The following is a 16,814-nucleotide window of genomic DNA, read 5'->3' on the forward strand; positions in this document are numbered from 1 at the left end:
GGAGGTGTGGTCTGAACTGGGTTTAAGGCAAAGCCAGAACGTGGGGAAGTGGATGTGCCCTTGGCTAATGAAATGAAGTGAGTTTTTCAACAGATTCATCAACACAAGCACAGCGTCATCAGGAATGGGGGATGGAGCTGGGAAACAATCGGCAGCATTGACATTAGGGGATAAACTGTCTGCTTTCACTGTCTCCCAAAGCGAAGTGAGAAAACAGTTTAGTAGACTAGTTATTGGCAAAGCAGCTGGGCCTGATGGCCTCACCCCATGTGTCCTCAGAGTGTGTGCAATCTAACTGTGCACTGTCTTCCAGGACCTGTCTAACTGGAGCCTTCAATCACAGGGTGTACCAGAACTGTGGAAGACCACCTGCCTAGTGCCGGTTCCTAAGACCACTTTTCCAACTTCCTCACAAGACTATCGTCCAGTGGCCTTAACATCATGTGTTATGAAGTCCCTGCAGACAATAATACTCGCCTACTTGTGCCCAAAGGTGAGGGCTTTTACGGACCCCCTACAGTTTGCGTACAAGCAGAGATTAGGGGTGGATGATGCTTTAGTGTCTCTGCTACATACAGTACATTCATTCTTGGACAATGATGGAAGTGTAGTGCACACCATGTTCTTTGACTTCTCAAATGCTTTCAATACCTTAAGGCCCCGTCTCACTAAGCGAGATCGCTAGCGAGATCGCTGCTGAGTCACAAGTTTTGTGACGCAACAGCGACCTTAGTAGCGATCTCGCTATGTGTGACACGTAGCAGCGACCAGGCCCCTGCTGTGAGATCGCTGGTCGTGTCGGAATGGCCTGGACCGTTTTTTGATCGTTGAGGTCCCGCTGGGTAGCACACATCGCTGTGTTTGACACCTTACCAACGACCTCGTTGATGACTCAGACACTGAATCGTCATAATAGCTCCCATGTGACATCGTTGTACAGGTCGCTACAGGTCGCTGGTGAGATGTCAAACAGTGAGATCGCAGCTGCGATCGTTGGAAGATCTCACTGTTTGACATCTCACCAGCGACCACATAGCGACGCAGCAACGATCCCTGACAGGTCGTATCGTTGTCGGGATCGCTTTAGCGTCGCTTAGTGAGACGGGGCCTTTACAGAAGCCCCAACTACAAAACATGTTGACTGATATGGCGGTAGATGAGGGGATGGGGAACTGGATAAGCGACTACCTGACGGACAGGCCGCAGTTTGTAAGGATGGGGGAGGTGGTATCTGGCAGTGTACGGAGCAGTGTTGGAGCCCCTCAGGGTACAGTGCTGTCACCCTTCCTCTTCTCATTGTATACAGCTGACTATCAGTATAAATCATTTTTGTCACCTCCAAAAATTCTCAGATGACTCGTTGATTGTAGGGGGCATTGTGGGGGGCCGGGGGAGGAGGAATATAGAAGGGTGGTTTCTGACTTTGTGGACTGGTGCCGGACCAACTGTCTAGAACTAAATGTAAAGAAACCCAAGGAGTTGTTGGTGACTTATAGAAGGAAAAAGGAGGATTACTTACCGATCAATATTGCTGGCCAGGAGGTTGAGATTGTTGAGAGCTACAAATATTTGGGGGTTCACCTTGACAGTAAGCTCGATTGGAGGCGTCATACAGAAAAAGTTTACAAGAAGGGAATGAGACTATACTTTCTTCGGAAGCTCAGGTCGTTCAATGTGTGCAGTAAAATGCTGGAAATGTTCTACCAGTCCATTGCGCAAGCCCCATTTGTTTGCTATTATATGCTGGGGCAGTAGTGTGCGAGTATCTGATGCTAATAAGCTCAACAAACTTATCAAGAAGGCAAGCGCAGCTGTTGGCCTCCATCTGGACTGTTTTGAGGAGGTATTGGAGGATAGGATTCAGAAGTGTAGGGCCATAATGATCAATAATACACACCCACTATATGAGCTGTTCTTGAAGCAGATGAGCACATTCAGCAGCTGTCTAATCCTATTTAGGTGTATCTGCTATGGAGATGTATAATAATTTCCTAAGGGTGGTAGACAACAATGACTGATTGCAGGTGTACTAATGTCAATTAACAGTGACTTATATACCTGAACTACCCACATTTATTTGTTATGCAATGTTGCTATACTTGTGCAAGATTTCTGTCCTAATATTTTATGTACTGCTGTTTGTATTGCTGCTGTAATATCGTAATTTCCCCCGGGATCAATAAAGTGTATTGTATCGTTTTGTATGTCTTTTTTCGGCCTTGCTATCTATGTTACTATGATACTATGTTAAGTATGCCACTACATTATAAAATTCACATACCAGGTAACAGTAGATTAGTTCCAAAAGGGGTCACTTGTTGGGCATTGCCACTGTTTAGGCACATCTAGATACATTCCTTAAGGGGTCTAGTTTCCCAAATTTTTTTTTTTTTTCTGTTTAGGCACATCAGGGGCACTGGAAACGTAACATGATGCCATCAGACCATTCCATCAAAGTCTGCATTCCACGACTCACTACTTCTCTTCCCAGCCCCAACGTGTGGCCAAACAGTAATTTTTTTCCCATATATGGGGTATCAGCATACTCTGGACAAATTGGATAACAACTTTTGGGGTCCAATTCTCCTGTTACCCTTGGGAAAATTAAAAATTGGGGACTAAAAGATCATTTTTGTAGGAAAAAAATAGGATTTTTTATCTTCACTACCGGGCGTTATAAACTTTAGTGAAACAGTTGGGTGTTCAAAGTTCTGACCACACATCTAGATAAGTTCCTTGGGGGCTCTAGTTTCCAAAATGGTTTCACATGTGGGGGTTTTCCACTGTTTAGGCACATCAGGGGCTCTCCAAACGCGATATGGCATCCGAACTCAATTCCAGCCAATTTTGCGTTGAAAAAGTCAAACGGCGCTCCTTCTCTTGCGGGCTCTGCTATGCACCTAAACAGTAGTTTTTCCCCACATATTGGGTATTGGCATATTCAGCAGAAATTGCATTATAAATTTTGGAGTTAATTTTTTGCTGTTACCCTTGTGAAATTGCTATAAACATAAGGATGAATGACCTCGGGGATATCAAAATATCCAACACCGCAGAGACACAATCACATGTTTCTCAACGCAGTGATCCAGAACGTTGCCCCCATCCCTTATGGGAAATATGCTGTCCGAAACAGCTGTCTGTGGATGGATACCATGTGTTTGCATAATTGGTTTTCCTTTATTGGATGCTGCCCTTCCCGTGGTTGTTCCTTCCCAGTGAAAGACCTGGCTATTCATTGCTTGCGTTGAGAAACATGTGATGGTGTCTCCGCGGCTTTTCTACATGCATTTGCATATTTCCCGTAAGGGATGGGGGCAGTGTTCTGGATCACTGCGTTGAGAAACACGTGATGGTGTCGCCATTGTGTTGGATGTTTTGATCTCCCCGAGGTCATTCATCCTTATGTTTATAACCTTTTCACTAGGCACTGCTCCTAATAGCCAGTTTCCTACTCCACACTGATGAGGGGCAAATACCCCGAAACAGCTGTCTGTGGATGGATACCATGTTTTGACATAGGTGGTTTTCCTTTATTGGATGCTACCCTTCCCGTGGTTGTTCCTTCCCGGTGAAAGACCTGGCTATTCATTGCTTGCGTTGAGAAACACGTGATGGTGTCTCTGAGGCTTTTCTACATACCCTTGTGAAATTAACAAGAAAATTTACATTTCAGTGAAAAAAGTTAAATGTTTATTTTTCCCTTCCACAGTCCATTAATTAATGTGAAGCATTGATTCTTACAGCTGACACCCGGCACTTTAACCCCTGGAACACTGAAATCAAACATGATTGCAGCGTTCCAGAGCTAGCACAGGGGCTGACAGCCCCTCTGATTTTGGTTCGGAGATCCTGCGGCACGCTGCAGGGGTCCCGATCACTGCCATGGAGACATCTGGGTCTCCAGATCTGAGAGACTTCCTGTCATGCACAGTGATGATCAGGAAGTCTCTCAGGTCAGTGTAAAATACATGCAGCGCTGACAGCTTCTATAGCATGCAGATGTGCATGCTATAGAAGTGATCAACCTGCACAAAATGAGAGTCCCGTAGCTTGACAAAGTGTAAAAGTACGAATGAAATAATTTTTTAAAAATAATTATAAAAATATTTTTAAAAATAATAAAAAATAACAATGAAAAACAATATTTATTCTATCAAATAAATATAAATAAATAAAAATAAATAAATATTTGAATGAAAAAAAATCTAAACAATAAAAGTACACATATTTGGTATCATTGTGTCCGTAATGACCGTCCTATAAAACTATCCCACTAGTTAACCCCTTTAGTGAACACCATAAAAAAAGGCAAAAAAGAATGCCTTATCATCATACTGCCGAACAAAATGTGGAATAACACACAATCATAAAGACAGATATAAATTAACATCATACCGCTGAAAACTTAATCTTGTGCCGCAAAAAACCCCTATACAGCTCCATCACCGGAAAAATAAAAAAGTTATAGCTCTAAGAATAAAGCCATGCAAAAATATTATTTTTTATATAAAACATTTTTTATTGTATAAAAGCACCAAAACATTAAAAAAATTAATGAGGTATCGCTGTATTCGTACTGACCTGAATAATAAAACTGCTTTATCAATTTCACCACACACGTAAGGGTATAAACACCCGCCCCCCAAAAAGAAATTCATGATTTGCTGGTGTTTGTTCATTCTGCCTCCCAAAAAAATGTCTTGTGCCCTAAAATAGTACCAATATAAACATCAACTCGTCCCGCAAAAAACAAGACCTCACATGACTCTGTGGGCCAAAATATGGAAAAATTATAGCTCTCAAAACGTGTTGATTCAAAAAACAATTTTTTGCAATAAAAAGCATCTTTTAGTGTGATGGCAGCCAAACATAAAAACCCACTATAACTCCTCTTTCACACGTCCTGATATATCCAGTACCGGAGATGTCCATGTCCGTGTGTGTAATATTTGCAGCACACGTGTGGCATGCGTGTGCCGCACCACTACCACAAGGACGGCGCCAGGGAAGAAGCGTTACAGTAAGCGCTGTTCCCCCGGCGTCGGGTGCTGAACACCCTCTCATTTCCTTGGTACAAGCAATAGAGAATCATTCAAAGCAAGGGAGAATCATTCTCCCCTACTTGCGCCGATCACCGGCAGAGCAGGGGAGAATGATGAGAGCCATGTTCAGCACCTGATGTCGGGGAACAGCGCTTATTGTAACGCTTCTTCCCTGGCGCCGATGCATGTCACATGGATGATATCCGTGTGTTATGTGTATGCATGTGTGCTTGCACCCCTAGATGAATTTATTGAGAGGTGTAATTCGTAAAATGGGGTCACTTATGGGGGGATTCTGCTGTTTTGCCACCTCATGTGCTCTCCCAGTGGGTCATAGCACCTGCAAACCATAACAGTAAAATCTGGCACTCCTTCCCTTCCGAGCTCTGCCATATGCCCAAACAGTGGTTTATCTCCACATATGGGGTATCAGCGTACTCAGGACAAATTGCACAATAACTTTTCGGGTCCTGTTACCCTTGGGAAAATTAAAATTGGAGGTGAAAAGATCATTTTTGTGGAAAAAATATATCTTTTTTTAAGTTTATGGCTGTACGTTATAAACTTCTGTGAAGATCTTGGGGGTTCAAAGTGCTCACCACACATCTAGATAAGTTCCTTCGGGGGTCTAGTTTCCAAAATGGTATCATTTGTGGGGAGTTTCCACTGTTTAGGCACATCAGGGGCTCTTCTAATGTGACATGACACCTGCAGACCATTCCATCAAAGCCTGCATTCCAAAACATCACTACTTCCCTTCCAAGCCCCAACGTGTGCTCATACAGTAGTTTTCTCCCACATATGGGGTATCGGCGTGCTGAGGACAAATTGGACAACAGCATTTGGGGCCAATTTCTCCTGTTACCCTTGGGAAAATAAAAAATTGGGGACTACAAGATCATGTTTGAGGAAAAAATATGATTTTGTTATTTATTTGGTCGCCCTTGACAGCACCAACAAGAAAGGGGATCCGCCCATCAGGAACAGGAAAAATACATATACAAAAGGGCGGCACCTGTCCCACGCATCAGTTGGTTTCCTGTTCCTGAAGGTTCTTACGGATACCTGGAAAGATTTCATCAGGATCCCAGGCCCGGCCGGTCGGTAGTAGGTAGCAAGGATCCCCTATCTCAGCCGCTGCGGGGTAACTGCAAGCTCCACAGTGGGTTTGGGCAGGATCCCACAACAGTGAGCGGGCAGGTGGAGCGGTGTCTGGGGTATTAATGACTCCGAGGGCCAGCGCCGGAAGGTAAGTATTCCCCCTGATGGGCCTGATGCCTACTAGCCTGTGCTCTCTGCCGTGCTGCGGCTTCTTCCAGGTCCAGCAGCGTCGGGGGCGTTCTGGGTGATGTGGTGCAGCATGCCAGGGGTGGGTCAGAGGCCCAGCTGGTGACATCTTTGGGCGGTTCTCTAGTGTGGTGCTGCGGCCTCAATGGAGGTCGCGGCGGTGATGCATTGGGGGGGCGGGGATATCCCAGACTGGGTTCCGGCCGGCTTCACCTGCATAATGCCGCAGCCGCGTGCTCACGGTGGCACCGGGTATGGTGTCCGGGAGTGCTGGAGCTGGGGGAGCGTGGCGTTCGGGGGGGCATCTCAGGTCCTGGGGGGTAATGCCCACAGCCAAAAATCTGCTGACCCAGATATCTGGGGAAAATTCGCCTTGATGAGGTCTGGAATCACTTGTATCTGGGCTTCTGTGCCATTTTTTTATGATGGATGTGACGGTATCTCCTGAACAGCAGGAGGACCAGCAGCAGCAATGGGCTATGGAGCAACAGGTGTCTCGTAATCCCCGTATGGTCCAACAAAAGACCCGGGAAATGAGTAATAGCCAGAGAAGTGGTCAATCCAGCCTCAGGAGTTCCTCCAGGATGGAGCAATCAGCTGCATCGGCTGAGAGAGGTCACTCTCGTGATCTGGTACCTATCAACTGCAACATGGGTAAGAGATCTTCGTGAAAGTACACTCAGTGATGCAGTCTCCCCCTTATTTTCTGTCTTACTAGGGGAAGAAATGTTCTGGGAAATCGAGAAACAGGGATTGTGCCCTCTATAGATGCCCCTGCCAGACTCTTTCCCGAGAAAGTTATGTCAGCCTTGTGTACAGCAGACAGTGACGGGTCGAAGGGAGCAGTTGGCCTCTAGATTAGATTGCAGTGCCTCATGTTGTCCCCTCCTGCAGGTAGCGGATTAAACCCCCAACTTCACCACAAGCCTGAGGGAGATTATTAGGACGGAGGTGAAGGAGTCCTTAAAGTCCCTATCTCAGGGAGAGTTCCAAGAGGAAGGGGAGCGGAAATGGAGTAAGTTTTACGGATTCAGATTCCTCTGCGGGCCTTAGAAGGGATGAAGATTCCTCGGGGCCTTCTCTTTTATCTTCTTCTTAAGAGGAGGACTCTGTCCGTTTCTGTTTTCCCTTAGACCGCATGGAAAAATTGATAACAGCGGTCAGGTTCACTACGGTGGTAGCAGATTCCAAGCCGAAGCATTCTGTGCAGGACTTATTGTTTGGTGGATTGTACCCAAGAAAGCGTAGGTCCTTTCCGCTGATTAGCAAGATTCATAGCGTGGTTGACAGGAAATGGATAAAGCCGGAAAAAGGGCTCCTTGCCTATGGCATTTAAGTGAAGGTATCCCTTTAAGGATCCCTTGGTGAATAGGTGGGATAAGGCCCCCAAACTGGATGCGGCAATGGCAAAGGCCTAGAAAAAATCTTCCCTACTTTTTGAGAATCTGGGTTCCTTGAAGGACCCTCTAGACAAAAAAGCAGAAACTTTCCTTAAAGGGGCATGGGAAATGTCAGCTGGCTCCCTGAGACCTGCGTGGCCTCCACTTGTACAGCCAGGTCCATGATGGTTTGGCTGGATCAACTGGAGTCTCAGTTGAAAGAAGGAGGCTGCGGGAGTCTATCTTGAACGCCTTACCAATAATTCAGGTGGCTGCAGCTTTCCTAGCTGACGCTTCAGCAGACTCTGTAAAAATGGGGGCTAGGGCAGCAGGACTGTCCAATGCGGCTTGAAGAGCATTGTGGTTAAAATGCTGTCCGGGGGATTTCCAGGCCAGGTCCAGACTCTGCTCCATCCCATGTTAGGGAGAGTACTTCTTCGGTCCAGTTCTAGACGATCTTTTAGACAAAGCAGGGGATGTTAAAAAGAAATTCCCCAGCTTACCGACCCCTTCCTACCGGTTAAGAAAGAGGAAAGGTAAGGGGTTTATGTTTGGAGGCTCTTCACGGGAGCATAAGAAGCCATCCCAATGACTAGCGGTGCCCGTGGGGGGTAGGCTAGCGGACTTCTACCCAGCCTGGTCGCAGATCTCCAGTAGTAATTGGATTCTGGATCTAATCTCATCAGGACTCAAGTTAGAATTTTCTTGTATTCCACGGAATAAGCTCAGGATTACTCCCTTCCGGTCTTCTTCCTCAGAGCAGGCTGCCCTAGAGTGGGAGGTCCGTGAACTATGTAGCAAAGAGGTCCTGATAAAGGTTCCAGAAGCAGAGAAAGGCGAAGGATTTTAGTCTTCCCTATTTTTGTTTTGGATCATTAATCTTAAAGCCCTCAATAATTTTCTGGTTATACTTACCTTTCAGATGGAATCTATTGGTTCAGCATTAAAACTGATGTTTGAAAACTGTTTTATGGTAATACTAGATCTAAGGATGCTTACTATCATGTCCCCATTCATGTAGCTCATCAGTGTTTCCTTAGAGTGGCAGTTTCTATGGGGGATTTGGTCTCTCCCTTTCATTATAGGGCACTTCCCTTTGGCCTGGCGGTCGCTCCTCGGGTGTTTACTAAAGTTGTTGCTGAAGTTATGGCCCACCTACATGAATCCGACATCCTCATCATTCCCTACTTAGATGACTTCCTTCTTATAGGTAGAACAGCGGACGTTTGTCTAAATCAGTTAGAGAAGACAATATCTGTTTTTGAACGCTTAGGGTGGCTACTGAATATTGAGAAATCGCTGTTACAGCCCCTGAGAGTACAGCAGTTTTTTGGTCTAATTTTGGTTAGTCTTCGTCAGCAGGTTGTGAGGGCTTCTAACAACCCTACCATGTCCCTCAAAAGCTATGTCCCTGTTGGGTTCCCTATCATCTTGCATCCCTGCGATCAAGTGGGCACAGTTTCATACAAGGACTCTACAGAGTGACGTCTTATTAAATGACAGAAGCCTTGGGGGGGTTGCAGGATCAGCTGAATATATCCTGGGCCTTGGTAAAATCCCTTAGATGGTGGCTAGATCGGGGTAACCTATCCAGAGGGGTTCCTTGGGACAATTAATATAACCCGTATAGTCATCACGGACGCAAGCCCTTCAGGTTGGGGTATCATTTGGGAGTAGTGATGGTCCAGGGTCTATGGGAGCACCATGAGTTAGAGAGTTCTTCTAACTTAAAGGTATTAACAGCAGTAGAGCTGGCAGTTAAGAGACTACTTGTATATCTACAGGGTCATCACTTGCGGGTCCTTTCCGACAACCAAGTTGCAGTGGCCTATATCAACCACCAGGGTGGGACTCGTTCCAGACCTCTAATGGAAACAACAGAACGTCTCTTCCATTTTGCAGAGCGTCATTTTCTATCTTTGACAGCACTACATATAAGTGGAAAAGACAATACCAGGGCAAACTTTTTAAGCTGCAACCTGCTAAGGCAGGGGGAATGGTCAGTAAAGAAAGTCATCTTCGACCAGATTGTGCAGAGATGGGGTCAGCCGAGGGGTGGACCACTTCGCTACCAGGAAGAACAGGAAAGTGAGACAATTCTGTTCTCTGGATCCCAGAGAAGGGCCACTGGCAGTTGATGCCTTCCTGATAAAATGGGACTTCAGTCTAGCTTACACCTTTCCCCCCCTTATCCTTGTTGCCCCTATTAGTGAAAAAGGTCAGGAAGGACAAAGCAAGAATTATAGTGATCGCTCCCTTTTGGCCCAAGAGGGCATGGTTTTCATGTCTCAGGACCATGTCGGTGTCCGATCCATGGGTGCTGCCGGAAATTCCAGATCTCCTCTCCCGGGGCCCAGTCTACCATCCTCAGGTGGCAGGCCTCCATCTGAAGGCGTGGAGTTTGAAAGGTCGCTACTATGAGATAGAGGATTAGCCCTGAACTTGAGAACTGCAATTCTTAAAAATAGGAAGGTATATGCTAGGAACTGGAAGAAATTTTTATATACCACAGAGTTTAGAGCCAGGGAGGGGATTCCAATAGTTTAAATCCTGGAATTTCTTCAGAAAGGTCTGGACTTAGGTCTTTCTTTCCACTAGTACCCTTAAGGTACAGGTGTCAGCCTTGGGAGCCCTATTTAGTTGTGACATCGCTGGTACTACTGGGTCAGTAGATTTATTAAAGCAGTCGGCAGGTCCAGATCCATACATAGTATAAAGTTTTGCCATGCAATTTAAACTTAGTACTCATGGCCATGACAGAAGCCCCTTTGAGTCCATCTCTTTGGCCTCTGTGAAGATACTCTCCCTTAAAGTAGCCTTCCTGGTGGCAGTAACATCAGACTCCCACCATATGCACGGTTCCAAGACAATAGGGTAGTACTTAGACCGGATCCAGCCTACTTGCCAAAGGTAGCATACATTTTTGACAGGCCTCAGGAAATATTCCTTCCATCTTTCCTCCCCAACCCTACTAGCCAAAAAGAAAGGAAGGTCCATACTCTGGATGTCAGGAGATATCTTCCAGAGTACCTGTCAGTCACTGATTCTGGGAAGAAAGACAATGCCTTATTTGTCTCCTTTCAAGGTGCCAGCAAGGGTCTTAGGGTGTCTAAGAGCATGTTGGCTAGATGTATTAGGGAGGCTATTTCTCTTGCATATAGCTCGAGTGGCAGGCTGGCACCAGAGAAGCTGAGGACGCATTCCACTCGATCCATGGCAGCCTCATGGGCAGAGAGGTCGGAAGTCTACATTGACCAAATATGTAAGGAGGCTACTTGGTCTTCTCTGTCCACTTTTTACAATCATTATAGGTTAGACTTGGGTGTCTCCTCAGACCTATCCTTCGGTATGAGGATGCTGCAGGCTGTGATCCCTCCCTAAGAAGTTATTACTTCTCTGTAATTCTCTCATTGGTGCTGTCATGAGCGACCGAATAAAGTCTTAGTTATGTACTGCTAATTATATTTTTTTTCGTTTTTTTCACATTGGGTGTGCACTTCTTCCTCTTATTAGATTCACTTGTGTGAAGTAGTTAGTCATTAGAGTATAGTACATATTTTTGCCATTAGCCATGGTGGTCCTCTTGAGCTCTGTAATCCAACTGATTCATGGGAGAGGTGCTGACCTTTTGTATCTGTAGATTTTCTATTCCTGAAGGGCGTATCCCCTCTCTCCTTGATGCTGTCATGCGCTCCGAAAAATACCGTTAACAGTATGTAATTAAGACTTTTCACGCCCGGGCGTTATAAACTTTAGTGAAACACCTGGGGGTTAAAATTTCTCACTAAATGTCTAGATAAGTTCCTTGGGGGGTCCAGTTTCCAAAATGGGGTCACTTGTGGTTTTTTTTCACTGTTTAGGCACATCAGGAGCTCCGAACATGGCATGGCGTCCGATCTCAATTCCAACCAATTTTGCGTTGAAAAAGTAAAACGGCATTTCTTCCCTTCCGAGCTCTGCCATGCACTTAAACAGTGGTTTACCCCACATATGGGGTATCAGTGTACTCAGGACAAATTGCACAATAACATTTGGGGTGCTGTTACCCTTGGGAAAATTAAAATTGGGGGTTTAAAGATCATTTTTTGTGGAAAGTAAAAAATTATTTTTTAATTTTAGAGGTCTACGTTATAAACTTCTGTGAAGCCCTTGAGGATTTAAAGTTCTCACCAAACATCTAGATAAGTTCCTTTGGTGGTCTAGTTTCTAAAATGGTGTCACTTGTGGGGGTTTACACTGTTTAGGCACATCAGGGGCTCTCTAAAAGCGACATGGCGTCTGATCTCAATTCCAGCCAATTTTGCATTGAAAAAGTCAAATGGCGCTCATTCCCTTCCGAGCTCTGCCATGTGCCCAAACAGTGGTTTACCCCCACATATGAGGTATCAGTGTACTCAAAACAAATTGCAAAATAACTTTTGGGGTCCAATTATTCCTATTACCCTTGGGAAAATAAAAAAAATTGGATCTGAAGTAATTTTTTGTGAAAAAAAGTTAAATGTTAATTTTTTTTAAAAGCATTCCAAAAATTCCTGTGAAGCACCAGAAGGGTTAATAAACTTCTTAAGTGGTGCGTATTTTCTATCGCATAGACCCCTCAAAGTTAATTTTTTTCTTTTAGGGACCACATCATATTTGAATTATGTTGTAAAAATTAGAAATTGCTGTTTCATTTTTGTACCCTTATAACTTCCTAACAAAAAAAGTTTTGGTTCCAAAATTGTGCTGATGTAAAGTAGACATGTGGGAAATATTACTTATTAAGTATTTTGCGTGACATACAGTATCTGTGTGATTTAAGGACATAAAAATTTAAATTGGGAAAATTGCGAAATTTTCAAAATTGTCACCATATTTCTGTATTTTTCACAATTAAACGCAAGTCATATCAAATAAATTTTACTACTATCATGAAGTACAATATGTCACGAGAAAACAGTGTTTAAATCACCAGGATCCTTGGAAGTGTTCCAGAGTTATTACCTCATAAAAAGGACAGTGGTAAGAATTGTAAACATTGGCCCAGTCATTAATATGCAAACAGCCCTTGGGAGTAAAGGGGTTAATGTGCAAACCAGCCTCGAGGGTAAAGGGGTTAAGACATCTCACCTCTGCCCTATTATACACAGTTCTCTTTAAATGCTTAATATATGTTCTCGAAACTCTTCTGACAGAAAATATTGGAGCTTACGATAGTTTAGATTGTGAAGTTACCGAGACCCATACACTAGTTGCACCAGAGAGGTTTCACCACTAGTTACTCATTTATTACAGATGACAACTGTGAGTTTCATCATTCCAGTAGATGTGTTATTGTCTATGCTCACAGATTTCAACTACAGTAGTTAGTGTTAGTGTCCAAAATACTCTGACTTAACCTCTTCCTGCAGCCAGTTTTGTGTTCCTAATCAGGCCCCATTTATTAAAATCGGACGTGTGTCACTTTATGTGGTGATAACTTTGGAATTCTTCACAAAGGATAAAAGAAAACAAATGGATGTTACAAATTATTTTGCAACTTCGCACAATACCGTATATACGGTTGTACACTACTGTCTCGGCACATGGCAGTGCTCAGGAGGGAAGGAGCGCCAATTAGCTATTTGAATGCAGATCTTGCTGGAATAGTTTGCAGACAATGCATTGGGAACACTGACTGTGGTCACCCGGCAGCTCAAACGATGTCTACCATGAACATGCTTGGCACTATCTTCTCTCTTTTCCATATCCCAAGGATTGCCTTGCTCATTGCCCTTTAAGATCCTTACATGGTATCTGGACTTACACAGGGACCTCTAGGCTTGGACCTTGGTGTTACCTGCTATTATGTGGTGATAGTTGGCAAGAAGAATAGTCAGGTAGCTGGGTCAGAACCAGAAGGACAGAATACAGAATCAGAAGACGCAAGAGTAGTCAGTAAATGGGCCACGGTCACAACAGGAAACAAATACACAAGCTACGAGCTGAGCAGATTCTGGCAATATGCTCTGAGCTTTAGTAGGGTGTGGTACTTTCCAATTGGCTGAAGTAGGGAACAGATTACTCCAGCTGGACAGCAGGAACAGATCCCAGATGAGATTGGACACACAATATGCAGAAGCCCTAATATAACTAAATGACAGAAAACCAGAACATAAAATCCCCATAAAGTGATTCTATTTTATAAATTAATTCACTGAGCGTTATAATCCTTAGGAGAAGTGAATATTTTCACTACACAGCCACTTTCCAGAAATTAACATGCAGTGGATATGGGGAAAGTGAAAATTACACATTTGCCATTTTATTACCCAACACATAGTGCACAGATTATGCTCCAGGAGACACACACCATAAATTAAGTGGGTTCGTCTCACTATAATATTGCTAAATACAGGGATCCTAAATGTTCTTTGAGCACACTGCGAGACTCAGAAGTGAGAATGGATTTTGTTGGACTGGTTTACGGAAACCTTGTTGCTTTTAACAGCCTTTGAGCCACTAATATTGTGGGAGCCTCTGTTTTTCCAATGACAGATGATAGACCTGAGTGGGGACATTTTTTGTGAGATGAGAATTATTTTCACCTAATTAACATCGGTTTCTTTTTAGTCAATATTTGGTAGGCAGAATGAACAAACAGTTGAACAACATGCCCTACCCTTTCACCCTATAAGGTTTTCTATTAGACTGTGACCTGTCATTGTCTTGGTATATAATTAAAGTTTTTTTTACATAGCTTGTCATTTTTATGGACAGTTTAAGTAGAAATGTTCAAAAATATAAAACTGAATGATATGTTATTAAAAAGATAATTGCTTTTATCTTAGCAGATGACTGTACCAGGAAATCAGAGGGACAGCTGACATCTTCAATTTTTAAATCTGATGATCTTGAGATCCTACAAAATACAACTGAAGTGAATGCCATTACTCCAGATATACCATCATCCCTTCACAGCAAAGATCTGTCATCTGATCCTATGAAACAGGTCCCATCTTCTGATTCATTACCGACTACTAAGAAAAATAAAAGTCACAAAAGAGGCATTAAAAAACAAGCTGCTCCTAAAGCAAAGAAGTCATTTTCATGTTCAGAATGTGGGAAATGTTTTACACGGAAATCACATTTTGCTAACCACCAGACAGCTCACACAGGAAAGAAGCCTTTTTCATGTTCAGAATGTGGGAAATGTTTTACCCAGAAATCACATTTTGTTACCCACCAGAGAACTCACACAGGGGAGAAGCCTTTTTCCTGTTCAGAATGTGGGAAATGTTTTAACCGGAAATCGGTTCTTGATAGCCACCAGAGAACTCACACAGGGGAGAAGCCTTTTTCATGTTCAGAATGTGGGAAATGTTTTAACCGGAAATCGGTTCTTGATAGCCACCAGAGAACTCACACAGGGGAGAAGCCTTTTTCATGTTCAGAATGTGGGAAATGTTTTAAATGGAAAACGAGTCTTGATTACCATCAGAGAACTCACACAGGAGAGAAGCCTTTTTCCTGTTCAGAATGTGGGAAATGTTTTAACTGGAAATCACAATTTGTTAACCACCAGATGATTCACACAGGGGAGAAGCCTTTTTCCTGTTCAGAATGTGGGAAATGTTTTAAATGGAAATTAAGTCTTGATTGCCATCAGAGAACTCACACAGGGGAAAAGCCTTTTTCCTGTTCAAAATGTGGGAAATGTTTTAACTGGAAAGCGCATCTTGTTAGACATCAGAGCGGTCACACAGATGTGAAGCCTTTTTCCTGTTCAGAATGTGGGAAATGTTTTAACTGTAAAACTCATCTTGCTAGACATCAGAGTAGTCATACAGGGGAGAAGCCTTTTTCCTGTTCAGAATGTGGGAAATGTTTTATCCAGAAAAGGAATCTTACAATACACCAAAGAACCCACACAGGGGAGAAGCCTTTTTCTTGTTCAGAGTGTGAGAAATGTTTTAGCCGGAAAGAGCTTCTTCTTACACATCAGAGAACTCACACAGGGGAGAAGCCTTTTTTTTGTTCAGAATGTGGTAAATATTTTGCACAGAAATCAAATCTTTTTAAACACCAGAGAACCCACACAGGGGAGAAGCCTTTTTCCTGTTCGGAATGTGGGAAATGTTTTAACCGGAAAGCGCTTCTTGTTAGACATCAGAACAGTCACACAGAGAAGACTTTTTAATTTTCTTAATGTGAGAAATATTTTATTTGGAAATCAACAGTTAATAAACATCAGAGATGTCACTTAAAATTAGAAGCCTTTTTTATGTTCATATTGTTGGAATTTTTTTTTTAACCACAATTTGATCTTCTTATAGGGGTTGTCTCTTGTCATTCCTCATGTTTGATAATAAAAAGATAAAACTAAACTTTACTAATCCCAAATGTAAAACTATACACATAATTCACCCCCTGAAGGTTAGTCAGAAGGTGACTAATAGAAAAAATCATATACTCCACGTTTAAGTACATAGGGTGAGGTGATGTATACACACTCACTCTCCAAGCCTCTCATTTTTACGGGTTTCGTCATCTTCACCAAAGGCGATTCATCAGGAAAATGTATTTAATATTGACCTATATTCAAGCAAGACCAGACAAAAAAACTAAAATGATATATCACGGCCGTTAGGACTACACGTGCAGGTTATGTATAGCATCCATTATCTATGCCGGTACTATGAGCTTAACCCCTTCACCCCCGGAGCTTTTTCCGTTTTTCCGTTTTCGTTTTTCGCTCCCCTCCTTCCCAGAGCCATAACTTTTTTATTTTTCCGTCAATTTAGCCATGTGAGGGCTTATTTTTTGCGGGACGAGTTGTACTTTTGAACGACATCATTGGTTTTAGCATGTCGTGTACTAGAAAACGGGAAAAAAATTCCAAGTGCAGTGAAATTGCAAAAAAAGTGCAATCCCACACTTGTTTTTTGCATGCCTATTTTGCTAGGTTCACTAAATGCTAAAACTGACCTGCCATTATGATTCTCCAGGTCACTACGAGTTCATAGACACCTAACATGACTAGGTTATTTTTCACCTAAGTGGTGAAAAAAAATTCCAAACTTTGCAAAAAACAAAACAAAACAAAATTGCGCCATTTTCCGATACTCGTAGCGTCTCCATTTTT

General features: G+C 43.2%; 1 protein-coding gene across 2 annotated transcripts in view; it reads left to right on the forward strand.

The window, feature by feature from the left end:
• Nucleotides 1-16,595, forward strand: part of LOC143767665 (uncharacterized) — an 80,727-nt gene extending 64,132 nt beyond the window's left edge. The window contains exon 7 of one of the 2 annotated variants that reach the window (XM_077256136.1): nt 14,521-16,595. In XM_077256136.1, the coding sequence (XP_077112251.1) occupies nt 14,521-15,869 (1,349 nt within the window). In that variant the 3' untranslated portion in view covers nt 15,870-16,595. The remainder of the gene's footprint in view (nt 1-14,520) is intronic. The other variant, XM_077256137.1, reaches the window with a different exon arrangement.
• Nucleotides 16,596-16,814: the final 219 nt, after the last annotated feature.

Source organism: Ranitomeya variabilis, chromosome 4, assembly GCF_051348905.1.
Source record: "Ranitomeya variabilis isolate aRanVar5 chromosome 4, aRanVar5.hap1, whole genome shotgun sequence".
Taxonomy (NCBI): domain Eukaryota; kingdom Metazoa; phylum Chordata; class Amphibia; order Anura; family Dendrobatidae; genus Ranitomeya; species Ranitomeya variabilis.